General features: G+C 38.8%; 1 protein-coding gene and 1 long non-coding RNA gene across 2 annotated transcripts in view; one reads left to right on the forward strand and one right to left on the reverse strand.

Annotated features, from left to right (window-relative positions):
* The window catches only part of DNAH7 (dynein axonemal heavy chain 7), a 151579-nt gene that overhangs the window by 24171 nt on the left and 99993 nt on the right, over positions 1-27415 (forward strand). Inside the window, exons 9-18 of the mRNA XM_070933286.1 lie at positions 9028-9147; positions 11817-12000; positions 12636-12815; positions 14555-14830; positions 15636-15763; positions 17077-17155; positions 18497-18721; positions 19316-19462; positions 21399-22084; positions 23764-23950. Of these exons, the coding sequence (XP_070789387.1) occupies positions 9028-9147; positions 11817-12000; positions 12636-12815; positions 14555-14830; positions 15636-15763; positions 17077-17155; positions 18497-18721; positions 19316-19462; positions 21399-22084; positions 23764-23950 (2212 nt within the window). The remainder of the gene's footprint in view (positions 1-9027; positions 9148-11816; positions 12001-12635; positions 12816-14554; positions 14831-15635; positions 15764-17076; positions 17156-18496; positions 18722-19315; positions 19463-21398; positions 22085-23763; positions 23951-27415) is intronic.
* On the reverse strand, positions 2872-12360 carry LOC139309132 (uncharacterized). The gene is made up of 6 exons (XR_011599791.1): positions 12160-12360; positions 10083-10175; positions 6571-6726; positions 6013-6098; positions 3772-3947; positions 2872-3491 (listed from the first exon to the last, which is right to left on the reverse strand). It is a non-coding gene; the product is annotated as an uncharacterized lncRNA (long non-coding RNA).

The following is a 27415-nucleotide window of genomic DNA, read 5'->3' on the forward strand; positions in this document are numbered from 1 at the left end:
AAAATGAAGCTATCAGTCTTTTGGTGGTTGCAATTTCAGATCTGTAGGGAGGAATATGTTTTGTAATTTTTTTAAACCTCAGCAGTTTTTTCTGCTCTGCATTACTCCCATGCTGCTTTTCTGTCCACACATCCAATTTTAGATTTGCATTTTACAGGAGTAATGATGCTGAGATTTCTCTTCCATGGGGCCTTCAAAATGATTGGAATCTTTTTTGAGGTTTGTAGTATTTGTAAATAATAAAGTAATATCTGGACCCCTACTTTAAGAAGTGACTATTTTCAGATAGTAATTTTGATATTAGCACGGCTCAGTTTCAAACACACATTTACAAGTTAAGGTAAGCAGCTCTGAAAAATTTGCAGACGTTTCCTTTCCTTTCCTTTCCCTGAAAAAGAAGCAATCACAAAACCATTGCAATGGGAAGTGGTCAAATTACATTATTTTGGCTGAATAAATGAATTGTTAACTTTGGAGATGACCTATTGCTGAGACCTGAATCCCATTAATTAAAGAGAAACTGGCGTTATGGCTTATTCAACATAGGTGTTAGAATGGGAAACGTATTCTCAAGTTGACAGATTTGGAGGGATGAGAAAGGAGGTGGTGTTCTATGTATAATAAAGTTACAGAATCAAAATGTCGAAATATGAATGGTTTTCTTAAAAGTTTGAAAACTGCACTACATCCTATCCCTTTTCATACCATTTGCTCCATTTCCAAGGAAAAGAAGATCTACTGAAGAGAAGTGTAGGCAGCACAGCATCATAATAAACTGCAATGATATCAAAATAATGGAATTGGGTGCTATGGCATTATACAAATGTGGTTGCAATTTGGATCACAAATTTTGATACAGTTCCATAAGTCATTACATTTGTGCGCTGTTGCTATCATCAGCTGTGCTCTGCTGTGTTCCTGTTATAATAGGCCTACCTACCTTTCTAATGGAGAGAAGGGAACAATTAGTTTTCAGTTGGTCCAAGATTTCTCTGTAGATGTTGCATGGAAATCAAAGAAGTAAGTGGATGGGCTTCAATAATGGAATTATTCTCTAGAGCAGTGTTTCTCAACCTTGGTAGCTTGAAGATTGGGGGACTTCAACTCCCAGAAATCCCCAGCCAGCGTTGCTGGCTGGGGGATTCTGGGAGTTGAAGTCCACCCCATCTTCAAGCTACCAAGGTTGAGAAACACTGCTCTAGAGAAACAATCGGAACAGCCCACACTTTGCAATATTGTGCACTAGGTCAGGCAGCCAAGTTCCATTTTTTCTTGGATCCTCAAGCAATGCATCCTGAATGTCTTTTTTTTTTTTTCCTGTGATTCACTCTTGAAAGGCCCTAAGTCCTGTCTAGGATCTCTGAAATATTATTAGGAATTCTTATGATGCAATTTCCAAGTTTCATTGATATTGGATTAAAATGAAGATGATCCTTTTGTTTTATATCCAGCCTTTGAGCTTTTCTGGGATAATCTTTATCCAGTTAGAGAAACTGTTGCTTATAAATAGTTGCACAAAGACCTTGTATTGGAAATATAAATGACAGGTATTTGTTTATAAGAGAGGATTTGATTTTTTAACTTCAGAGTGTGCCATGGTTGTTATCATGGCATGATATTAGAATGGGGAGACGTTTAGTACGCTATACTCTGAATGGACAAGATTAGAAAGTCGAAACAAAACACTATATATTAAACCCACATGCATCCCCTCTATCTTTATGGCTATCAGGAAGAAATGGAATTACTTGAAATAATGTAAGCACTGGAGATATATCAATGCTATGGGACATATAGATAGACAAAGACTTTGCCACTGTTTATTAACAATAATGATAGCTTCAAACTTTCTGAATTTTTTTTAACTTTCTGGCAATATTTATAGTTTAGGCATTGTCTGAGGGTAATGTTTTTTCCAGATGTTCTAGCCAAGTTAGAGATTCCTGAGGAGTTTGGATTCCTGCACAGGATTTAGTTACATTAAATCAGGAGTGAAATGCTCCCGGTTCGGACTGGATCGCCTGATCTGGTAGTGATGGAGGCGGGTGGTTCGGAGAATCGGTAGCAAAATTCCCTGCCCCCCCCATGCCCAGCTGAGCCGCACAATCATCAGAGGCTTTTTTTTTTACTTTTAAAAGCATTTTTTCTATAACCTCTTCGGCCAAAAAATGGTTTTAAAAGTAAAAAAAAAAGCCTCTGATGATCGCGCGGCTCAGCTGGGATTGTCAAAGGCTTTTAAAAGAAAAAAACCCTGATAAAAAGCCTTTGCCAATCAGGCAACTCAGCTGGGATCGTCAGAGCCTTTTGAAAGCATTTTTTTACAACCTCTTCGCCGAAGAGGTTGTAGAAAAAATGGTTTTAAAAGTTAAAAAAATAGCCACGCCCACCCAATCACATTACACCCCCCCCCCAACAAGCCACGCTCACAGAACTGGTAGTAACAAATTTTAGATTTCACCACTGCATTAAATCGAACTGGTTCTTATATTAAACGAGTTTTGGATTAAGAAGGCAACTGAACTAGAGGATTTATTAAACAACGAACTCATCCCAATCAATCAAACCACTGGATCCCTGAATACATTCCATTAATTGAGTGAATTGTAGCATCCTAGAGAGTAACAAATGGGGGTAATGCTCTAGAACTGTGATGGTGAACCTATGGCACATGTGCCAGAGGTGGCACGCAGAGCCTTCTCTGTGGGCATGCAAGCCGTCACCCCAGCTCAGCTTGGCCACACATGCCTGTGCACCTCCATCAGTGATCTGTCCCCGTCTCCACACACACACAAACACAGCCAGCCGAGGGTTAAGAAAGTACTTGGCACGCACACAGGTCGTTATCTCAAACTTGGCAACAATATAAGCACCGTCTGCCAAGAGCTTTACTTCAACAGATAACATAAAATTACATACGCATTGTAAATAGTCGAGCAAAACAATATCCCTTCGGCAGCTTCAGGCATTGTTCAAGTGACTAGCCAGAGTAAGTTTTTGTTCGTCACAGAGTTTTACCAGCCACCACCCTCTCTTATATAGTCTCTGGGGTGTGGTCCAGTGACTCAGTTATAATCCCTAGCACGCCTCCTTAACTGCTGCAACTGTTTATCATGCCTTCGTTGGCATGCATCCAGGAACGACAGCTCTCCTTCCTCGCTCTCATCAGAGACACCTGGCTCCTGGCTAATCTCCTCTTCCTCGGCCAGCACCTGAGACAGTGCCAGAGGGGAGGGACCTGGAGAGGGAGGCCTGGCTGACTCTTCTCCCTCATGTTCAGAGCCTTCTTCCTCTGATGAGATAGGCTCAGAGAGCGGGGCCACAACAGTCGGCCAGCTGGTCTTCAGTCCCTGCCATGCATGTGTAGGGGGCAGGACACGTGTGTGTGGGGGGGTTTGCGTTTTCGGCACTCGGTCCGGAAAAGGTTAGCCATCACTGCTTTAGAAGATGAAGTGACTTCTGAAATCTGTTATGGTCCTGTCCAAAAGTTACTGCTGTTGACACAAAGTGAAGAAACGTATCTGTGAAAAATACCAGCACTACAATTTTCTGCTTCTGAAATGCAAAGAGTGAATGGAAGGTAGCCCAGAATAACAACACATATTGTGTTCCAGCTCTGTAAGTCTGCTGTTATGCTACAATGTTGAACTAAGAATGGGAGATCATGTGGAGTTGGCAGTGAAAGAGACAATAGCAACGAACAGATGAAAGGCAAAGACAGGACAGGACAAGGCAAAACAAGACATGACTAAGAAGGAACTGTTGGATATTCACATTTGATCTAGAAGGGAATATAACAGTGGAGACCCAGCGATCACTTTGTCTTTTTCTTTCCCTTCTTCTTCTTTTATTTCAGGTTGACTGTTGATTCTTTGTTTTGTAAAACTGTTAAGTATGGCTGAGGTTTACACCGGTGGTCTCTAATTCCTGATAAGTAGATAGGACTGCAACTGAGACACAAAGAAAGGTTACTTTAGAGAGGTATAGAAGTACTAAGCATTCTGCTTGGTATTATTTCTTCTTATAATAATAATCATAAAAAACTTCATAAAATTCAAATAATAAAAAAGAGTAATTAGACCTCTAGAATCTCCTGGATAAAAATGCAGCTGGATTGTTTTGTATATACATGTATCTATGTATGTATGTAATAATGAGTGGGTCACTGGTTGAAAGGAAGAGAGAACGTATCTCCTCTAATCATAAAAGTACTCCAAGGTTGATTTTTCTTTAACAATAGTTTTGGAGACTATTTATTATTTTATTTATTGCTTTATTTACTTGCATTCTGCCTTTATTATTTTTATACATAACTCAAGGTGGCAAACATATCCAACATACCTTCCTTCCACTATTTGCCCCACAATAACCACCCTGTGAGGTGGATTGGGCTGAGAGAGAGTGACCAGCCCATCATCACTCAGCTGGCTTTCATGGCTAAGGCGGGACTTGAACTCAGAAGGTTCCATTAGGTTGCACCTTATTAATTGTATGTTCCATCAGTTCCTACCCTGGACAAATGCTAATGGGATATGGTCATAGATGCCATAGTCCAGAGGTCTTCAAACTTGGCAGCTTTAAGACTTGTGGACTTCAACTCCCAGAATTATCCAGCCAGTTATGCTGGCTGGAGAATTCTGGGAGTTGAAGTCCACAAGTCTTAAAGTTGCCAATTTTGAGGAGCCTTGCCATAGTCAAATGAGTAATGGCCTCTTTGATGGACTTCCTCATTGCCATAAATGGGATTGAGAGGTAGTCATTTCCTGCCATTTTAATGTACTTTAGATATTTTTTTAAAAATCTCCCAAAGCCCAATCAGGGTCAAGGCCCTCATGGACAGAGATTACTTCTATGTTTCATATTGATCTATGTAGCTGTAGAGAGGGAGGGCCAAAAACAAAAGAAGCAACAAGGGGAAATTTCTAGAATAGTCCAGTTTTTGTGGGGCTGCTCTAGGACTTCATCTTTACATCAGCAGCAGGAAAACAGATTGGGGTGCATCATTGTTCATGCTCACATCTATGTTTGGATGAGATAACTGACTGGGTCAGTTTAGTTTAGCCCCAGGCAACACCTAGGGATAAAATTAACCCATTTAGTGTTGACTGGGTCATGGTTTTTACATTATAAGTTAAATTTGTCCATGACCTGGATAAGTGGGTTATGTCAACATAGCATCTTGTATGTAAAATAATTCTCCTTAATTGAATATAGTTTAATGGGCTTTATCTGTTTTAATGCAGGTATGCTCTAATGACCACTGGCATAAAGCAAAATGTTAGATTAGTAATAGTACTGCAGATAGAAAGGTAATGATTAAATGTTTAATTGTATAAATATTTGCCTTTCACTCCTTGTTCTCATTCTGAAGATCACTTAGACCCACTTTCTTCCCAATCTGATGTCCTTTAGATCTGTTAGATGACAACCTCCATATTGGCTTAGTTAGACTGGAATTGTAACCCAGCAAAACCGGAGGGCATCTAGTTGCAGAATATTAGTTTATTCTGTTAAGTACAGTTTATTTACGACCTCAGCTTGCAAAATGTTGAAATCAGGCAAATGAGTGTTCTCATTCTATTGTGCTCAGTAATGAGATGTAAAGCTGGCTTAATATTGAATGTACGCAAACAATAATGAGAACAAAGAATTCAGGAAGAACTACAGTAAGATTAATAGCCAAAAATGTTCACCAGGGGCTGTTGGTGTGAAGGCAAATCAGGCAAAATGTGCTAAGCTTGTTTTGTGGAGGCAGTGCTTCATTCTGACAGCAAGAGCCCTGAAGGAGCTAATTGTTGTCAGAGAACATTATCTTTAAAATATTTTCAGAGCTGTGCTTGATCAGGTTTCTCTTCCTGACTGGGAAAGGCCATAAAACATTACTATTATTCGTTTTAATCAGCAGTTGAGCCAATTTCCAAGTGTGGTATTTTTATCCTGGCAGCTCAGATTATTTTATTAATAAGTATATATTGTGGTAAAAGGAAAGAAGAGGGGAAAAAAAAAACATCTTACCATGCTTAGTTTTGTTCTTATGAAGATCTCAGATAGTAATGTCTAATAGGGAAGCTTAATTGAGCTGTTCCTGTTTCAGTTTTTTTCTGAGATAGAAAAGTATGAGACAGTCTATCAGATTGGTTTTTTTAAACTGAAATTTATATGTAGGCTAATCCAGTAAAATAACATGTTTTAATAGCTAATTTCTTTAAGAATGCTGAAACTCATTGTCAGATTTGTTCCCTTTCTTTTTAAGAAGCTTCTTTTATTCAGTGCACTCTGACAAATATCGCTGCAAAAGAATTACATTACATTACATACACACACACACACGCACACTTCTATGAGTGACAAAATGAAACAAAAAAGAGAAGAAATGCTATATGTAATATTTTGATGAAGGGTAGCTTAGGCTTCCCTGATTTAGGATGTTTGTGTGCGCGTGTGCCTGCAGAGAAAGGTATCGGTGCTGAAATAGGTACGACAGTGAATATATTCGGAGTACTCATATCCTCCACCACATAGAAACATTTTTGCCTTGTGACTTGGTCCACACCAGTAGTGGGTTCCACTTACCTTCGCTACCGGTTTGTAACTGGGAGCATGCGCAGCACTTCTGCGCATGCGCAGAGCATCCGTGATGGCATCCGGGTGGGTGGGTAGAGCCTCTCGCCGCTGCCACTTTGCCCGAACTGGGGTGAACCGGTAGAAACCCATCACTGGGTCACACACCTACAGAACAAGTACATTAGCAGAGCCCAGTGAAGATGTTGCCACATGGCTAAGTAAATAAATGAAAGGTTTGGCTCACAAAGCACATTTGAGAAGGTATTTGAGTGTTAAAGCAAATAAACTCTTTAAGGCTTCCAAGATTTACTGTATATCCCAATGACCTTGTGAACAATTGACAGCAAAGACTGTAGAGAATTTAGAACTTGGCCAGAATGCAGTTTCCACTTTCTTTAGTGGAAAATTGCTACCACCTCTTGATGCATGAAAGACCTGGCTGTTCCCCCAGGCATCAGGGCTGGAAGGTTGAGTAAGCTCTGCTGGTTGATTGGTTTTATTGCTTTGTTCTGTTGTTAAGTTAGGAATGATTTTTTTTTGACAGTTATGACATTCATTATTTGTATTTTTAGCTTTATTTTATTATTTGGTTTTAACTCAATATATGCTGCCCAGATTCATTGCTAGTGAATGCAGCGATATAAATAGCTTAAAAAATCAAAAACAAAATATTTTTTTCTTTACTGAATTTAGTACATATTTTCTTATTTTTCATTAGGGGGCACTGTTAGAATTTACACTGAAGAGGAAAGACAGATTTAGGTGATGATCATCTCTTGTTTTCTCTAATCTTGTGCTCTTTAGTAAAAGTTTGTGAAACTGATGCACAACGGGCTGCAGTAAATTTCATTTCATTAGTTGAAGGCTGATGTTTTCCTGTGTCCATAACAAATTTAAAGACATTGGCATTAACCCTCTCCAAATAGTTCTTTGAATACAGACATGTTATAAACAATAAAAACAATTATAAAGAAATGCTGTGAAGAAAAAAAAGATGTATAAATATTTTTCTGAAATGTTTACCGTATTTTTTGGAGTATAAAATGCTCCGGATTATAAAATGCACATTAGTTTTTGGGAAGGAAAACAAGAAAAAAAATTCTGCCTCTGCCCACCAGCATCCATCGGTATTCATCTGGCTAGCATCCTTGGAGCAAACAGCAAATAGCCTGGTTAGGTTCAGCACATTATCGCAGTGTAATTCAGCATGAGCAGCTGATTGGTGGGTAGATTGGCCTCCCGGAATACCCCCAATCAGCTGTTCCAGGCTGCAGGGATTGCCACAGACCATCACCGCCTCCGTGCCTTGTGTTTTTAGCCTCTGTGCTTTGCATTTTTGGTCTCTGAATGCTCCGTTTTAGACCTGTTCCAGGCTGCAGGGATCGCCACAGCACATCGCCGCTGATCGCCGCCTCTGCGCATCATGTTTTCTGCTTTCCCATGCCCCATTTTTGGCCTCCATGCATCACGTTTTTGGGCAGTTCCAGGCAGCGGAGATTGCTGCTGTTGCCACCAATCCCTGCCGCTTGGAATTGCCCAAAAATGTGATGTGCGGAGGCCAAAAAAGGGGCATGCGGAGGCAGTGATGTGCTGTGGTGATCCCTGCAGCCTGGAAGGGGTCTAAAATGGAGCATTCAGAGGCCAAAAACGTGAGGCACAGAGGCCAAAAATACAAGGCACGGAGGTGGTGATGGTCTGTGGCAATCCCTGCAGCCTGGAAAAGGTCTAAAACAGTGATGTGCGGAGACCGAAAATGGCGGAAGGGTGGGGGCTGGCGGGTGGGTGAGGCTACATTTGGTGTATAAGATGCACCCAAATTTTCACCCTCTTTTAGGGAGGAAAAAGTGTGTCTTATACTCCGAAAAGTACAGAAACTAATTGATTCATCTGAAGCATATTGTTCAAACTAGATGAAGTTTTGTTCATCAATACTCATGTTATGATTTGGCAAAGCCAAAGATTTCAATCTTAAATTAACTCCTATTCACAAACCGTTGGTCTGGGTTTTTTTTTAAATTAAATTATTTGAAAATGCCAAAATTGATTGGAACTGTAAAAATCAGACAGTCTGCTAAGAGGACATAAAATATGATTGCTTCTATTTGTATTTAGAGTATGAAACAATAGAGCTGTGTTAGGCTTCAGCTGTGAACTCTAAAAAATACTTCAGTGTGTGCAAGCATAGCTTTTGTCTGCAATGCTTTAAGGAGCATGGCTGCCTGAAGAAATTGCAAATGCAATTTTGCACTCCCATGCTCTCTGAAGCACTTTTTGGAGATTGACTCTAAACTGCTGCCCAGCCTTGTTCAATTACAATATTTAGTCTGACTGAGAATTAAACTGGTACCTATGGACCGTGGCTATCTATTTAAATAAATTAAATAGAAAGTTTCAATAACTTTATTTTTAAAAAAAGTGTTGTGAAATATATATTCACCATGATATTCTTTTTTGTCACTTTCTCAGAGATTTGCGCTTAATTGATAAGGTAGCATTTCATACTCGTCAAGACTCAATGGAACTCTCACTCTTCCAGAACATGATATTAAGACAAATGGAAGCTGCCAAAGATACTCTTTTTAAAAAGTAAGTTCAAATATCTTTTTAATGATTCTTGTCCCCTGGACTGAAAGATTGAGCACAGCTAATTTTGTGACTGAATATTCTCAAGCTCTTACTGAGCAGAGTTTTCTGCCAAAGCTGAAAGGCTAACCTTAAGTCAGACCTGACTGCTGGACTACTACCTTTACCTGCCTTCAGCATTTTATAATTTTGTTATTTGTTATTACTTGTTACATTTTTGTCTTGAGGTTTTAAATTATATTTTTATTCTTTTTGCTATTTTGAGATGTGTAAACCACCCAGAGACTATGAGGGGAATAGTAGATGAATCACATACATAAAAATAAATAAAATATTTGATAATAGTGACTCCTGATTTCCCCCCCCACTAGAATTTTAAGAAATGTTATATTGGAGAGATTTTTAACTCCATCTTGAAAGTTTAAAAAGATTCTGTAATTTTGGATTGCATTGAATTGTTTCATTCCATGGAGAGATATTCTTTTCTTAGTGAAGGGGATTCTTAACGTTGTGCATTTTTAGGCATCTAAAGTTCTCTTCTAAGAATGGAGAGCAACAGGACATCTTATTATGCCAAAGATGCACCTATGCCTTAGTTTCAAATATGAAGCTGTGTTGGAAGCCCTTGTTAAATTTGGGGGAGAGGGGAATTTGCAAAGCCTGTTAACAAAACTGAATGTTGTGACCATAATGGGTGTGAGATAAGCGATGAACAAGCAATCACTGAATGCGATCTAGTCTCGCAAGCAAAGGCTATAGCGCAATCCCACACAGAAGATGGTGAGAGAGAAAGTTCTTGACGTAGACCAGGAAGAGGACAACTCACACAATTTTTACCTTGGAACATTAATCACTCTTCTCTCTCTCAACCACCTTGATCCCAACAACCAGAAGGAAGGAGAAAGCAGGAAAAAGAAGAGAAAAAGTTGTCTCCCTACCTCAGCCATTTGGAACTACATTACTGCAAATTGGTGGCACAATCCTGAGTGTGGTTCTTTGTTTTCAGCTGAAAATACTCAGTAGGGTTTGGGCTGTAGGGAAAATACAGAAATATAAGTGTACTGCATACCAACCCTTTCAACCCATTTCAAGAGTCGAATGGTGATTTGGATTTGTCCTGGTGATTGTAAGATTGAACGAGAAACATGGACGCCAGTGGGTAATTGCGGTTTATGGATTCTAAGGCGTGGCTTCAGTTTTGCTGTTGCAAGCCAGTTATGGAGTGAAGGAGAAAAAACCCAGCTCACGTGTGACTTTGAAGGGTAGCTGTGTTGTTGACTTTTGGAGGAAGAAATGAAGGACTTAATTTCCCTCTTCTATCACACTAGCATCTTTTGAGGGCAACTTTTGGAGGCTGCACCACTTCAAGCATCTCTGGTTGGCACTGCAGTCTTCATTGTAAACCTCTTTCCAGATTGTGGCTGCCAAGTATCTGGATCCCAGCAATAACCTATATAATCCGTCAGAGGTTGTTGAAACTAATTCCCATCAGACCTTGATTGCTGGCATCATTAGTAGTAAGCAGGCATAAAATCGACTTACCTTCCTTACCGGTTCGGAAGTGCATGTGTGCACACACACCTTCTGTGCATGCGCAGAAGGTAAAAAAACATTACTTCCTGGTAAAAACCAGGAAGTAATGACACCCGAGTGGCGATCACTGAACTACAGGAAAAAATCGCTACTGGATCGCCAAACCACAGGGAAAAATCACTACTGGATCACTGAACCACAGGGAAAAATTGCTACCAGATCAGGCGATCCAGTCCGATCCGAGAGCATTTCACCTCTGGTAGTAAGTGATGCCAATACTTCAGATCAGGGACTTGTGGAGAGTCACACTTGCCTTCCTTCTCCTTAGTATGGTGCAAACCTCTGAGCGCTGCAAGCCTGTTTGTATAGGCAACCTTCACTTATCAAGTGCCTCATTTAATGTAGTGTCCCATGATCATATGATCATCATTTGTGTGCTTTGCAACTGGCTTGTGATGAACAGATTTCATACAGAAAGTGGAATAAAATGGTAAGTCGTGACCACATCAGTGGTGAGTTGCCCCCGGTTCAGACCGGTTTGCAAGAACTGGTATAAAACCGGTGGGAGGCTCTGCCCACCACCCTGGATGTCATCATCAGTGATCTGTGCATGCGCAGAAGCGTGATCCCGTTGCGAACCGGTAGTAAAGGTAAGTAGAACTCACCACTGACACATGATGTTTTGCTTAACGACCAAAGGGGAAGTGAGATCGTAAAGCCCATCACAATCATGTGAAGTTTTGCTTAGAGAGCTTGGCACTTAGTGACGGAGTTGGTGCTCCCAATTGTGGTTGTTAAGGAAGGACTAAAATGTAGCCATTTTAACTCCTCATTTCTCTAGAAGTACTCTGTAATTTCCTAGTAATGTCCATGGAGTAAGGACTTGATCAAAACAGGAAAGAGATTTGGTAGTGGCAGTATAATTATGAGTTTGTCCTTTTGTACGTGCATTGTAGTATCATGACTGCCAACCCTATTTATGTTGAAAAAACATTACTGCAAAAGAAATGCTGAAGAAGCACAGGTGGTGGCTTAAAATGTCTGGGAATCTTTGCTTTTACATGTTATTAAACTATGTAACACTTTGGTGAAAGATACATTTCTGCAAATTGCCAAAATATCCTCCCTCCTCCTTTTAGGTGGTTCCCAGAAGTGCAAAATATCTATTACCAAGGCAATAAACGAAAGCAGGTGCCTACCAATGCCAGCAGTGCCCAATTAGAGGCTTTCTTCAACTGTGCCGCAGCCTTAATGACCCAGCAACTGCAAAGCCTAGCTTTAAATTCAATGGAGGACTTCACGAATTTAATTGTGCAACCTAAGGTAAGAAGGATTTTCTGACAAGCTCACAAGGACCTTTCCACATTGTTCCAGGTGACCCTTGTAAAAAGTAATGCATTATTTTTTTTAAAAAAAGAAAGCTTCTGTTTAGAAAAAAAGAATGTATATCTTCTATACATATCAGGGGTGGGTTCTACTTACCTCTGCTACCAGTTTGCAATGGGAGCATGCAGCATGCGCAGATCGTTCATGATGATGTCCAGGCGGAGCCTCCTGCCACCATTAGTACTGGTTCGCAAGAACCGGACCGAACCGGGAGCAACCCACCACTGATACATATTCTTCTGAGATTGGACTTGGGAAGTTGATCTTTCAGAAAAAGACTTAATGGTGTAGCCTAAGTAGGATTCATGTTTTCAATCAATCAATCAATCAATCAATCAATCAATCAATCAATCAATCAATCAAACTCTGATACTTTAAGAACCTGCATTTTGCAGACATGTTCCCTCCTGTGTCACATTTTTGGACTATGTGGCTAGTCAGCATTGTGTAGTCACAGCCAAAATAACTGACCCCATCGCTCACATTCTTATATTTTGTTTTGTTCTGAGTTGTGTCATTTATAAGTATTCTCCTGTGCAAGCCATTTAATGGATTTAATTTTCTCTGGGCAGAAATCTATCTATGCCTTTGAACACCCTGGATTTATAATGCGACTGATTCTTGACAATGAAGCTATTGCATTTGAACCTGAGTTTAATGACTATGAAGCCATATTTATGAATATTTTTACAATCATGGTAAAAGCTGTCAATATGTTTCCAAGAGTGGAGACCAAGCTTTATTCAAAGTGGGTAAGGAATATTCTAATTATATCATTGGTGGGGCTGGGGGTGATTGAACAATATGTATGTTCTGAAGAGCTGCCAGTTCCCTGTCTTGTGAATTCTGTGTAGAGGGAATCCTTGATTTATGACCACAATTGAGACTGGAATTTCTGATTTAAGTTGTTGGGGCTGTAAATTGACTAGGACCTGATTTTATGACAATTTTTAGGGCGATTTTAAGCAAATCACATGGTGGTTAAGTAAATCCAATTTTCCCAATGTATGTTTTTTGCTGGAAGTAGGAAAAGAAGATCGCAAATTATGATCATGTCATCACAGGACACTGCAACCATTGTAAATGCGAGCTGGTTGCCGAGTGTCTAATTTGTGATCATGCGACTATGGGAGTGATACGACAATTGTAACTGCGATTACAGGTCATAAGTCACTTTTTCCAAGGCTCTCAGAATTTGGTAGTTAAAAGAATGGTGATAAGTTAGGGACTACCTATATGTGGATAAGGGATGTGGTGGCTCAGTGACTAAGACTCTGAGCTTGGTTGGAAAGGTTGGAAGTTCAGCGGTTCGAATCCCTAGTGCCGTGTAAAGGGATGAGCTCCTGTTACTTGTTCCAGCTTCTGCCAACCTAGCAGTTCGAAAGCAAGTAAAAAATGCAAGTAGAAATATAGGGACCACCTTTGGTGGGTAGGTAACAGCGTCCCATGCGCCTTTGGCATTTAGTCATGCCAGCCACATGACCATGGAGACATCTTCGGACAGTGCTGGCTCTTCAGCTTTGAAACGGAGATGAGCACCGCCCCTTAGAGTCGGGAATGATTAGCATGTATGTGCGAGGGGAACCTTTACCTTTACTTTATATATGTGGATATATCAGTGTTTAGTTGGCCAGCTGGGGAATTCTGGGAGTTGAAGTCCATCTTAAAGTTGCCAGTGTCAAGAAACAGTGGCCTATATGGGATCCCCTCATGTTGCACAACTATTTATGTATATTTCACATGTATCTCTTTATTTCTTCCAAGCAGCTAAGAAAAATAATTAAAAACAAATTAAAAATCCAAGTTACTTTTAAAATTAAGACTTAATAATAAATCAAGCATACATTTGAACTATGAATATTTACACAATAACATTAGCATGCTTCACTTAAGGGTTGAATTAAAATATTTCCTGTGGTTTTATGGCAAGGTAGATAGGATGGTAAACCATGCAGGAGTGGCCTTTCCCCCCTTGTTCCAAGATTGTTACTGACAGGGAAATAATATGTACCAAAAATAAATTTTGACTAATACAAAAAAAAAGGTTGCCAACAGTGGGGAACATTGCTGTGAATAGAATAGATATAAGGTACCATGAAGGGAGCATCAACCTGTCTCAGATAGATTTGCAAATGACTCTAGCCCTTTTCATTCATGCCATACTTAATTGCAGATCAAGGGCTTGGCTGGCTGAATTCTCTGCTAGCATATTGGAGTTTCCACTTGAATCCTGTAGCCCAGGATTCCCCAATCTTTTGCCCTGTAAAAGTGCTGAATAAGAGTCTCACCATTCTTCATCAGCTGGGACAGGTAGGCAGGGATGACAAGAGTTGTAATCCAACACATCTAAAGAATACCAAGTTGGGGAAAGCTGGAACAGTCGCACAGCTGCATGATGTTCAGTGTAGGATTGCATGGCTAATCTAACATCATTAAGTATTTACTGATTAATTTTATTAGTGGTACAAAAGAAATTCTATTATTTTGAAAGCCTGAAAGCAAAGCCAAATCGTTGAACTTGAAGCCTATCATCCTTGATGAAATTCTGGACGCACATAAGCAGAAAATTAGGAATGAGATTGTCAAGGAGAGTGTGGCACCAACCGAACATCTCAAATTGTATGATAAATACCATGATTTGATAACCAAACAAGCAGAGCGGGATATTGAACAGTTCCTCTCAGAGGACCACACATTTGAAGAAATAACAGCCGAAGTCGCCAGGTATCAAAGCGTTCGTGATGACATTCAGTACCACTCCAGAAAGGTAGTGTATTCAATGAATGGCAAATACCTTTTTATTTCATGTCATTTGATACTATATGTAGTACAACAGGTATAGTAAGTTCATGATCTGTTGTACCCATTAGCTTTAAAGCCTTACCACTGACAATCCATGGAACTGTATTTAGACATAATCTTAGCAAAGATTTTTTTCCCATCAGGACTGGTTAAAAAAACCACATTGATCTTATAATAGGGTCATGTATTATTAAACCAAGAATGAACAAATCACATTCTGTTTTTGTCCTATGTATGAGCTTAGCCAGTGTATTCATCTATGTGCCAGATCTTACTTGCAGTCACTAATTACTTGCATTTAAGTCAATAGTATGGAATACATGTTTCTCATCACCGAGAAGCTAACTTTGCTTGTGTTTCATGCAGTCTGAGATCAGGGCCTGTGCAGTCTCCTTAGCAGTAATGCACATTGGAAGAAGAAGGGTGGACTAGCAAATAAGAACCATTTCTACTTTGCACTTTATAATCCATGATCTGAGTTTTAATCTTTTTATTTAAAGTATTGGGCTATTATCAAAGGCCTCCATCTCTTTCAGTTCCTTATAACCGATTCAACTGAAAAACTCCTCACAGCTCTTATCTCTTTTGTGATTAGAGTATCTCACAACTGCTGTGAATGGGAAGTCAGCCATCTATTTTGCTGCTGATGACCTGGCATCAGGAACAAAACTGAACAGAAACTTGATATCCTTTGGGATACTTGTGATATTTAGAGAGTTTATTTTTGATTTTTGCTGGCAATTCTTTTCTGATCAATGCTTGTGTTCTAGTGTATTCGCCTAGGAATGTTTGAATTACATTGCGATGAACTGATCAGATCACTGGCAAAACGAGCTGATTCAATTTGTTCCAAAATAATTGGCAAAATGTTCAAAGATCATCAAGATCTAAATACAAGGTAAATGTCTTATTTGGAAGGATGCAAATAATTGTAGTTCTGATCTAGTTGTGGTAGCAGACAACAAATTGTTCTCAACAATTGATGCCTAGAGATGGGAATATGTATTCCAGTTTCTTGAATTATATCCTATCTGTTCTGAAATAATTGTATTGTGGACGCAGAACGGTGTCCAGATATACGTGTACCTGGGAAACAGTTACATGCTTGCAAGACTGCTTCTAGACATGTTCTATTTCTACCACTAGAATGATGGTGTCTGCATCTTATTATGTATTATATCATTATGTATTTCATTCAAATAGCTCAGTTATAATTGCTAGAACCTGTTGTGTAGACATGGAGGGAATGAACTCTCTTCTAGCCTTTGTGTAATTTCTGATCTGTTTACATTTGCTGAGGTTAGCAATAGGCTAACATCTTATTTTAAGTGTCCTCATTTTTCTTTTCATTGAGGCAGCTCCCTTCTCTTTTTATTTTGCAGCTTTCCATAAGGCTATGGCCTGCATTTTTATGTCAATAATAGATGCCAGGAAGTGGGGAGCGTAGACTGATTCTTTCTGTCTCTTTATTTGATTGCTTAGAAATTCAGGATGATTGTATTTTGCATTCCTTCCTCTCATTTTTTTTTCTCCACAAGCACAATCCTATAGTTCAGATTGGTCTGAACAAGAGTCACTGCCCCAAATCTCCCAGTGAGTTTCTGTGGCAAAGGGAGGGCTTGAACTTGACTCTTCCCACTTGTAGTCCCAACACATTAACCGATACTACATTGGCAGTCTGCTCACCAGTGGTAGCAGGCCTTCTGTCATTGTTCCAAATACTGAACTCCGGGAAGTCAGGAGTCTGACACTTTGTTCAGGTTCAAGAGATCCTTTATTGAGTACATTCACCTAAGAAAGGTGAAGCTAGTTCTAAATTATTCCCGTGCTTAGGGATAGTTAAAAGAATGAGACCTCTCTACTCCCCCTATGTCTCTCAGGTCACATGGGCCAATCAGTCCAGATGTAGGGTCCCGCTCAATTTCCAATGACATGTCCTTGGTTCTCATGCCGACTGCTGGATATTATGGGTAGCCAGCTGAAGCACCATATTCCTGAGTCCCCCCCCACATGCTCTCCCCCCTCCCCCTTGAATGGCAACCAAGAAACAAAGCAAAAGTAAGCATGGCTTCAGCTGAAGTTGTTTTGCAGGTTGACACCTTCAATCTCAAGGTACTATAATCCTACAGGTATTTAGATTTGTACTCTTTATGTTTGTTGCATATGCATGTGAGATGTGAGTGCATGACATGTTTGCTTTTCCCATTTCAGGCTGTGCGATGAGTTTGAGAGGATAGCAGAAAGAGCCCTTTCCACTCCATCAAATACACACGAGTTAATGGAATTTAAGGTATGTGTTCCTTGGTAAATGGGAATAGATTTACTCTCTTGAAAAACAGAAAGCAAAGATTCTCTAAATTCTAAGCAAAATCTTATGTAGTATGCAGAAGCATTTCTGGAAACAAAACAACTCATTAAGAGCACTCACCTTCCTTGATCTTCACTGAAATAAGCCTGGATGCTTTGCTTCTATGTTAAAATCTAATTTTATACAGTCAACAAAGCAAGGAACTTTCAAGTTATTTCAAGTGCAGTGGAAAACCTTTCAAGTAAAGAGAAGAAGCCAAAAGCTCCAGGGATGTATGAAGTCATGGAGATCTATATGGCCATTGTAGCTAAAAAACTGATTTCATGGTACCCTACCAAATACAATGTGGAGAATGACAAAAAAGGGCATCAGAAACTCTAAATTAGATACTGTATATCAAGTCACAAAGCAATACAGCTCCCAACCCAGTCACCTAGGGAAAAATGATCTTACATAAGTATGAGATATGGTACCATCTATTTGATATTACCATCCCATTCATTATGGTCCTCCTATGTAAAAAAAAAAAATGTTAAGCACAGCCTTTTGCCATCAAATGTTACAGATGTCTGGCTTCTGAAAAGTGGTCTGCATATTAATATTAAATGAAACAAAACTATTTCATTGAACAAGACACTTCATGGAGATAATCCAATATTTTATAAGTTGGTAAATGGAGCTTTTTGAAGTATGTAATGATAGCTGTTTTGAGGATTAGGGTGAGATACTACTAGGCAATTTTGTAGCTAGCAAACTCCTTGCGGGCTATACATGGTTTTACAAATGTATTAAACATTTAATACTTAATTTACTTGTTTATTTTTGTCCTAAAATCTAAAAAATGTATATTAAAAGAGATAAGGTGAAGTCTTGGTCCATAAAGCTCACTTTCTGGTGACTTTGTGGAAATCTCCAAATAATTTTCTGGCATCAGAATGGAAGGGGTTTGACGTGGTGTTTATTTTTTGACTTCCCAATCTTATCTTGGGGCTACCCATTCAAATGTTATCCAGTTCCAGGCCTGCTTAGATGTTTAACTTAATGAAGATTGATAAAGTGCTGCCATTTAATGGAATAAATGGAATAGAAAAAGTTAATTTATTGGATATTAAAATGGTACTGTATCAGTTGAGAACTATAGGCTTATGACATAGTCCATTCAGTGAGTATTCTGGCAGGCTCATGAATGCTATCTTTAAGTAAAATACCAATATGATACATAGGACATTGAACTGGTACGATCTGATTTTAATGAATGTTAGTATGCAAACCCTGCTCTGTGTTCAGAATGACTCCAGTTGTTTAATGTTTCTTCCCAAACAGGCATATATAGAGAAAGTGGAACAAGTTGACATGCTGGAAATGGAACAAAAATTAGTTGATGTCAAAAATTCCCTGGCCTTCCTGATAGAATGTGCAAACTTTTCACCAGTTGATATTCGACTAAACAATAGTGTCTTTCAATGGTATGGACGGATGGGGGAGATTTTCGAAGAACATAGAAAGATCATTAAAGAAAAAACTGAACAGTTTCAAGAAGGACTTAAAGTTAGTATTCTTTTTTACTTTGAATAGTTTGCTGAGATAATCAAATTTGCATACAGCAGCTCTCACTTTAAAAATAATGGATAGCTATTAACTGCTCTGGATAAATGATAATGAAGAGTTTACTGCGTTGAATAGATAGGCATATGACATAGGCCATATCAAAATATCTGAAATAAAATGAATTTGCTTTGATCTAGCAAGACAGATTTACATATTTAGGCAAGCTCTGTAATGTTGCTGTAGATGAAAATGTATATCCAGATGTTATTCCTTATCTGCACTGAAGTGCTTATTTAGTATTTGCATCTGTCATGCAAATAGGGATGTTAGGCAAAGCTTTTGCCTGTAATTATAGCCTGAGGTTTAGCAATACACCGTTTTTTAGTATTACCTATTAGAATTTAAGCCTAATCCTTTAAAAACTGTATCAATGGAGAAGATTTAAACCGATTACTTTTCAGACACTTGGCTGATTACAATAGTAAAAATGGTAAATAGTGGCAAAGTTGGACCATTATGCACCATTGTAATGCTGAACAGTTTACCTCAGTTTATCTATGTTTATATCTATGAATTTTGATTTTTTTTTTTTAGATGCGCTGTGAAAGATTTGTGGAGGAACTGGAGAGTTATGCTAAGCAAGTTGAAGAATTTTATTCTTATGGTGACATTCAAGAGGTCAATAGATATTTGAAAAAAGCCCAAGCCCTGAATACCAAGTTAGATGCAGCTGCTGATAAGGTAAGGTCTTCTGTTTTCCTTATAATTGTTTTGTCTTAATTTAGTGAGGGAACACAATATTATCATAGCGAACAACACAGATTCAGTAAATGGATCTCAGAAGATGGATATTTGAAGATCTTAGAGCCTGAAAATATTTGATCAGTGATCTGACTGAATATATACTTTGTATATGCTTTGTTTACATTTGAAAGCCGCCTTGAATTGCCATGGGCGAATAGGCAGCAATATAAATCTAATAAATCAATCAATCACTATTAACTATGCAGACATAAAAAAAGCAGCTTTATACTGAGTGTCTTGATCCAGCTGTCTTAATTCTGTCTAGCCTAACAAATGCCCTCTGGGGTTTTTCCCAAATTTTTTTTTAAGAGAGGTTGGCTTTTGAACCTCTCCTAAGCCTGTGGCTTTCCAGTGAACAATTGGATTATCATGATTTTATTTCTCTCTGTCTTGAGATGAAACCTGTCTATGCCAATTAAAAATGTTTTATGTAATTATTCCTTGACCTTATTAAAGTTAAATGAATATTAACTTTATATTAGCATTGCTAATAGCATAGAGATACCTTTTTAAGGGTTTTGCAGTGTGGTGGAAGCACCTTAAAATTAACCACAATAGTTCCACAAAAATGTGTAGTTATCTTTAATAGAAAAAGTTCTACACTGGTTATGGAAGTTCAGCATGATTCTAGAGTTGATGGGTCTTTCGCCAGGGATTCTCATTATCTTAATCCATAGGAGTGCCCTGTGCACCTTAAGATATAAGCTCTTGATTACAACTGACTATCTAGCACTGTGATCTGTGAAAGTTACAGTTTGGCATACAGCAGAGTGAACTTAGAAGAATGTGTTGAAGCAATCATTTATCATTTGTTTAACATTACTATTGAACTGCTTTCCCTGATGCTTTTAATCTTTTGCACTTTGGCTGTATGATACATTTAACAGAGGGATACAATCAAGATCAAGTGAGGTACTAATGCCACTCTATAAAGCCTTAAGACCACACCTAGAATACTGCATCCAGTTTTGGTCACCACACTATAAAAAAGATGTTGAGACTCTAGAAAAAGTGCAGAGAAGAACAACTAAGTTGATTAGTGGACTGGAGGCTAAAACATACAATGAACTGTTGCAGGAACTGGGCATGGCTAGTCTAGTGAAGAGAACGACTAGGGGAGACATAATAGCAGTGTTCCAATATTTGAGGGGCTGCCACAGAGAGAAGGGGATCAAGCTATTTTGCAAAGCACCCAAAGGCCAGACAAGGAATAATGGATGGAAACTGATCAAGGAGAGATTCATCCTAGAAATAAGGAAAAATTTTCTGACAGAACAATCAACCAATGGAACAGCTTGCCTTCCATTGGTTGATCAGTTGGAAGTTGTGGGAGCTACATCACTGGAAGCTTTCAAGAAGAGACTGGACTGCCATTTGTCAGAAATGGTGTAGAGTCTCCTGCTTGAGTGGGGGGTTGGACTAGAAAACCTACAAGGTCCCTTCCAACTCGGTTAAACTGTTAAATACACTTATTAGTAAGGCCTTCAGTATATAGTCTCAGATTCTGTTTCTTCCTGTAACCTTCTTCAGTCTTATCACAAAAAAGTTGACAGCTAAGCCTTTAGATACCCTGTTTCCCCCAAAATAAGTCATCCCATGATAATAAGCCCAATCGGGCTTTTGAGCGCATGGCAATAAGGCCAAGCGCTTATTTCAGGGTTCAAAAAAAATATGAGACAGAGTCTTATTTTCAGAGAAACATGGTATATCTCCATGTTACACTGATCTTATTCTAGTACTTCTGCTTTTAAGGACCACAAGGACAATCAGAAAAATTGGATCTAAAATCATAAGGTATCTTTTGTCTGGTTAAAATTTGTAGTAAAGCAATGATCTGTTTATTTCTTAATAAAAATCCTTATGATTTCTGTAGATTGATCAGTTTAATGCAGAAGAGGAAGCCTATGGATGGCTGACATCTCAGTACCCTCAGCGTAAAAAAATTCAAGATACTTTGAAACCCTACCTTCAGCTTTATGAAATGACAGTAGAGTTTAATACCAAATATAGGAATTGGATGGATGGAATATTCACTAAAGTGAATCCAGATCAAGTTGATCAAGACACGGGAAACACTTGGCGTGCATTGTATAAGTTAGAAAGAACCTTCCATGACTCTCCAAATGCTTTATTTCTAACAACAAGGATCAAGTCAAAGGTGGAAGAATTTAAGGAACACATTCCATTGATTCAAGTAATCTGCAACCCTGGTTTGCAAGATCGTCATTGGGAGGTCATGTCAAATATAGTCGGGTTCCCTCTGAAACCTTCTGAAGATTCAACTGTCTCTTCTTATATTGATATGCATCTCGAGCAATATTTAGAAAAATTTGAAACCATTAGTGAAACAGCCAGCAAAGAACATTCCCTTGAGAAGGCCATGGTGAAAATGATTTCAGAATGGGATGGGATGGAATTTATTCTCCTTCCTTACAGAGAAACAGGGACTTATATTTTATCAGCTGTAGATGACATTCAAATGTTGCTGGATGACCACATAGTCAAAACTCAGACCATGAGAGGATCTCCTTTTATCAAACCTTATGAGAAAAAAATGAGGTATTGTAATATGATTCCTAAGAGATTTGATATTGTACACAAGTGAACTTGGTTTAATTGTGAAATTGCTTTGCTCTGGGAATCAAGCTATGAGAGGCCGATGTATTGGAAAATGTCAGTTATTGATATAACATTCAGCAGAGGAAGCAGAAAGGTTGGGTCATTTAATGTGTTGAGTGGGAATCTTGTAAGCAAGAACAGAAATATTTGATCAGGAGAGACATTTTGATTTCATAAGACTTTGGTTATCTCTAGGGGTGAAAAACATGGCAAGATTCAAAATATGATTTTCCAAAAAGTGGATGGGAGAGGTTGTGTTTTTAAAAAATTCTTGTCATGTTCTACTTTTTGCCTGTGACTTGACTTGGCCTAAGGCAGGGACTATTGTGCTCCTCTTTTTCCTGTGCTATTTATCTCTCCAGGAATGCAATTATTACAGCTTTTGCTACCTCTTAGAACTCTTTTAGGGATCTGACCATTGACCAGCTCATACACAGTGCTTCTTTTAAATAATTCAATTGTCCTTTGGCAGTATTCAGGGTGCATTGTGATAGAGGTTTGTGCTAATTGGTTGTATCTTTTATTTATGTCTGTCATGTATTTTGAAAATAGAACCTGGGTCTTCTTGGTTCAGAAGGTGAATCTGATACATGCCCAAGTTTGGGCTTTCACAGTAGTAATATGAGTGAAAGCATACTCTTACTGAGTCCACAGATTATTGAATAGTGGTCCTCTTAATTATGAGTCTCTGTCCGAAATGTGGACTTTGCTGTCTTCAAAAGAATGGCCTTTGTTTTTTAAATGCAGATGGACTGCTGAATCTAGTCCTGATGGGTTTGTTCTCTTATGTTGTGCCATGCATTTATGAAGTGGTTGTTTTGTTCCCCAACGTACAAATCTACATGGCTCCCTGCATTGGAGTGCATATACCATGTCGCTCAGTTTGCCAAAATGATTCTGCCCTTCCAGTAGCATATTGATAGTCTGCTTAGGGTGCTGCTCTCACACAAGGATATGGGCCAAAAGGCCAGTCTTTTTGGTAGTAATGCAAATATATGAGACCTGCTGCTATGGAAATTTGCTGGATCTCCTTATTTATGACTTTCTAAAAGTCTAAAATGCTTCTTTTAAAATGGACATTTGCTAATCTTGATGTCTAGTGGAGAAGGGGGGCAGGCATTTTACTATGTTATTATTCAATTTGTTTGGTTGAGATTCTCTGTACCCTGTAATAGACTGGGGAGGTAGAAATTATAAATTCCTACTTATATGCATAGAATTGGCTGTATGAAAGGAACTTCTTTTCTGGGAATGAGGGAACCCCTTCAAGGGAGATCAGACTAGGAAACCAAAATTATGTATGCCCACACATACTTTTATTATAAAGCTATAGTAATTTTGCAAGAGTGAATGTGCCTCCCTCCTCCCTCCATTTATCGTTGATTTCTCAGGTTACAGCTCTGCCTCGGACCCAGGTTTCTTTTATCTGACTTGCTCTGGCTGCAGATCTTCCTCCTCTCCTTCAAGGCCATTCCCTTTACATGAAGAGAGAATAGGATTACTGGTACTTTTCTTCTCTGGGAACCATATGAGCTATATCTGCCTAGGCTTATTTTCCATCCAGACCTCCAGAAATGTTCTATAATCTAATGCTCAGTTCATTTTATTCTGTTCTATAGAGACTGGGAGTCAAAACTTTTGTTGGTTCAGGAAATCTTGGATGAGTGGCTGAAAGTTCAGGCTACCTGGCTATATCTGGAGCCAATTTTTAGTTCTCCAGACATCATGGCTCAGATGCCTGAAGAAGGTAGACGATTCACCACTGTGGACAAAACATGGAAGGATGTCATGAAACATGCCATTCAGGTAGTAACAATTCTCTTTGGAACAACTAATCATAGCGTAAGATTGATATGGTTTTGTTCATATCTTTCTTGTATGTATTCTGTTAATCATGAAATTAAACTAGGTGAGTACACATGAAAAAAGGGGAGATGTATGTCCTGTCTTCCCCCCAAAGAGAGGGGCAAAATAAAAGGGGGCATAGCTTTGCAGAAAAGATGCATATATCTGTTCGGATATTTTTACTACAATTAAATATATTTCATCCTAGAGATAACGCAGTAGAAAACTGAACAAAGAGTAACAGGCTTTGAAGGGAAATAACTAAATACAATGAAAAAGTAAATAAGCAGCCTTTGTGCAGTGTAGTATTTCTTTGTTTATGTAGGTACACCGATCTGTCACTCCACTCACAATTCACTGTACTGTCACCCCTGCTGTCCTTTATTAGATTTCATTATCCTTAAACCTTAACCATTATCTGATGAAGGACTATCCGTGTTTTGTGGCCATTGCTTTCTCTTCCAAACACAACTGCTGAAAATGATGGCATGATTTCCTGCAGTCTGAGAATAAGAAACAGACAAAAAGACTATAACAAATTGTTTTAAATCTTCAAATGAAGTATAACCAAAGAACTGTCATCCTGACATTTTCAAATAGAGAATTGGTTCTTTTTTAAATAGCACATATGACTGTCTTGGACTAAGTCATTGAATTGAATTCAACAGATATGTAAGGATTAGGCTATTAGTCACCATACTGTGCTGCTTTCTTTGAAGTAATCCCAAATGGCTTATTTTCAAATGGGTGCTCATGGTTGGCTGTGAAGTATAGAAGTCTAGTGCTTTTGTTGAGTATTCATGTAGTTGTCTGTACCAGTTAGTACTTCTGACATTTTCCAGTGAACAAAAACCATTTTCGTATTTCCCCCCAGAAGATGGCAGTATACGTTTAAAAATTATTATTTGATTTTATAGGTACTGTGCATTCCTTTTCAACATAAATTAAATCTCGGGCCATGTGTTGATTTTTTTGACTCGCAGTTGTGGTTTACAGTGACAGGTAGAAATTGTAAACACATTTTTGGATTGCCCTGTATTTTACCCTAGATTTGAATAATTTTTTTTCCGTGTGGCTCAAATCAATAAGGATGAAATTGTTCTTTGATTTCATTGCTATTTTTGATAAACAAATGGTCTACAGGAGTGATCTTTTTCTGCATGGGAAGAAAAATCGAAGACATTGTATTAAGAAAAAAAACCCTAAGGACAAGAACCTAGGGTAATTTATAGCTTCTTTATGGAACAGCTAATCATGGCACACTAAAGCAATTATTTTTCTATCTTCGGCCCAGTTTAACTATTTTGAAAAAAACCATAATTCACGTCAGTCTCATTTAATCTTCAAATTTCATCAAGGCTGTAGATGATAAACAGAGGTATAATAGCCCAAGTGGCTAAATAGGAAGAAATGATATATCCAAATGCCAAGTTTCCATATGAAATTTTGACAAGGTATAACAGTGATTTGAGCTAAATACAACCTTAGATGCATGAAGTTGCCACCTGAGGGTGCTAATGTGGTTTTCTTTGAAAAACATTTTTTTTCCCCACTAGAGGTTATAGTCTGGAGGAGATATTTGCTCAGTTCATATTTTGACATATATACTGATTTGTGATTCCCAAATGCAAGGGTAAACCCAAACATTCATAAAGACCAAACATTTCTTTGTTCCCACTCTATAATGCAAATTTGTATGTGTAAAAAGTCAGAACTGCTTTCAAAAACGTGTGCAGTACATTAGGCAAAATGCATAGGAGATATACATTAGACAAAGCGTGCCAAAATCCCATAGTGGGAAAAAGAAGTATATCAAAATGTGAAGGCATTTTATGTAGACTTTCAAAAGAATGTTTTAAGTGGAAACAAACATTAATGGGAAGAAACTAAAACAAACCCCAACTGAATGATGGAACAAGGCCAACCTTTATACACTGTAGCTGGAAGAGAAAAGCAATCTGGTAAAGAAGGGTCCTAACCGTACAAAATTGAAGAGTGAAGATGCAAAGAAAATGAAGAGCTGGGAAAGCATGGGGGAATCTGCGCACAGAGACTGTATCTATGAAAGACAAGGGGAAAAAATTACAGGGAAGTAGATGAAGAACAAGGACTCCATTGCAGCAACCTGCAGATGGATAAATACAGGGGTGAAATCTAAATTTTTTTGCTACCGGTTCTGTGGGCGTGGCTTAATTAGTGGGCATATTGGTGGTAAGGTGGCCAAGTCAATGTCACTTCTTTGCCCTTTTTTAACCTACAAAACACAACACAACACAACTGGCTCACCCACAATGTAAAAGTAGCTGTGCTAGACCCAAAATGGCCTCTGCAACAAGCAGGAACCTCACACAGCCACAAAAAGCCCAAAAAACCAACTTTCACACTTTACACACACAAAATTCCACATATAGCTTTGTGAGATTTTGTGTGTTTTTGTAGTTAGAGTGAAACACTACAGAAACACACTAAATCTCAGAAAGCTGCACAAATATTATTTTATTTTTATTTTTATATAAAAGCAGCTAAATTTAAAACTTCCTAAACTTTAAATGGCTAGGTCTAAAAAAAAAACAACTAAAAAAAACCCCAATTAACTATTTTTTTTAAAGCTCCCAAAGGGGAAAAAAACTTACCCAATAGAACAGGGGTCTCCTTTAAGACTTGTGGACTCCAGGGCAACTTTAAGACTTGTGGACTTCAACTCCCAGAATTCCTCAGCCAGCTTTGCTGGGAGTTGAAGTCCACAAGTCTAGGCAGGAAGGCAGGCAGGCAGAAAGAGCTGCTCACCGATGAGCTTGATTGCAGGCAGGGAGATTCAGTAGCTTGCTGATGCATGGATTGCGATGTCATGCGATCAACAGCTAAGGTAAGCAAGCTGGAGGCTGGGGGAGGGGGATGGGAGAAAAAAAGAAACTTTTTTTCTTTTACATGGCTCTGGCGATCCAAGATGAGTTGCCTGATTAGCAGGCAACTCAGCTGGGATGTCAGAGCTTGGCTGGTCAGAGCCATTTAAAAGAAAAAAAAGGCTCTGATGGTTGCATGGCTCAGCTGGGCATGGGGGGCGGGGGCAGGGATTTTTGCTACCGGTTCTCCGAACTGCCCGCCGCCATCGCTACCTACTCGCCCGAGTCAGTCCGAACCGGGAGCATTTTACCCCTGGATAAATACATGTCAAGTGAGCAGTTTTAATTAAGAGAATGAGAAGCCAAAAAGAAGCTGCAGTTGTCTGGGAATGTGGAGGAAGTGCTCAGGCTGCAAGTTTCCACCCAATATTTGGCTGTCAAATGATGCTGAATACAGAATCTCCAGACACTGTTCAGTGAATCTTCACATTTTGGTTTTGACTTTTCAGTATTCATTGTTGAGCATTGTTTATATCCCATCTTATCTGCTTGTGGTTTAATGGAAGGAAGGAAGGAAGGAAGG

Source organism: Pituophis catenifer, unplaced genomic scaffold (genome assembly GCF_029215685.1).
Source record: "Pituophis catenifer annectens isolate HBS135680 unplaced genomic scaffold, rPitCat1.0.hap2 SCAF_1, whole genome shotgun sequence".
Taxonomy (NCBI): Eukaryota; Metazoa; Chordata; class Lepidosauria; order Squamata; family Colubridae; genus Pituophis; species Pituophis catenifer.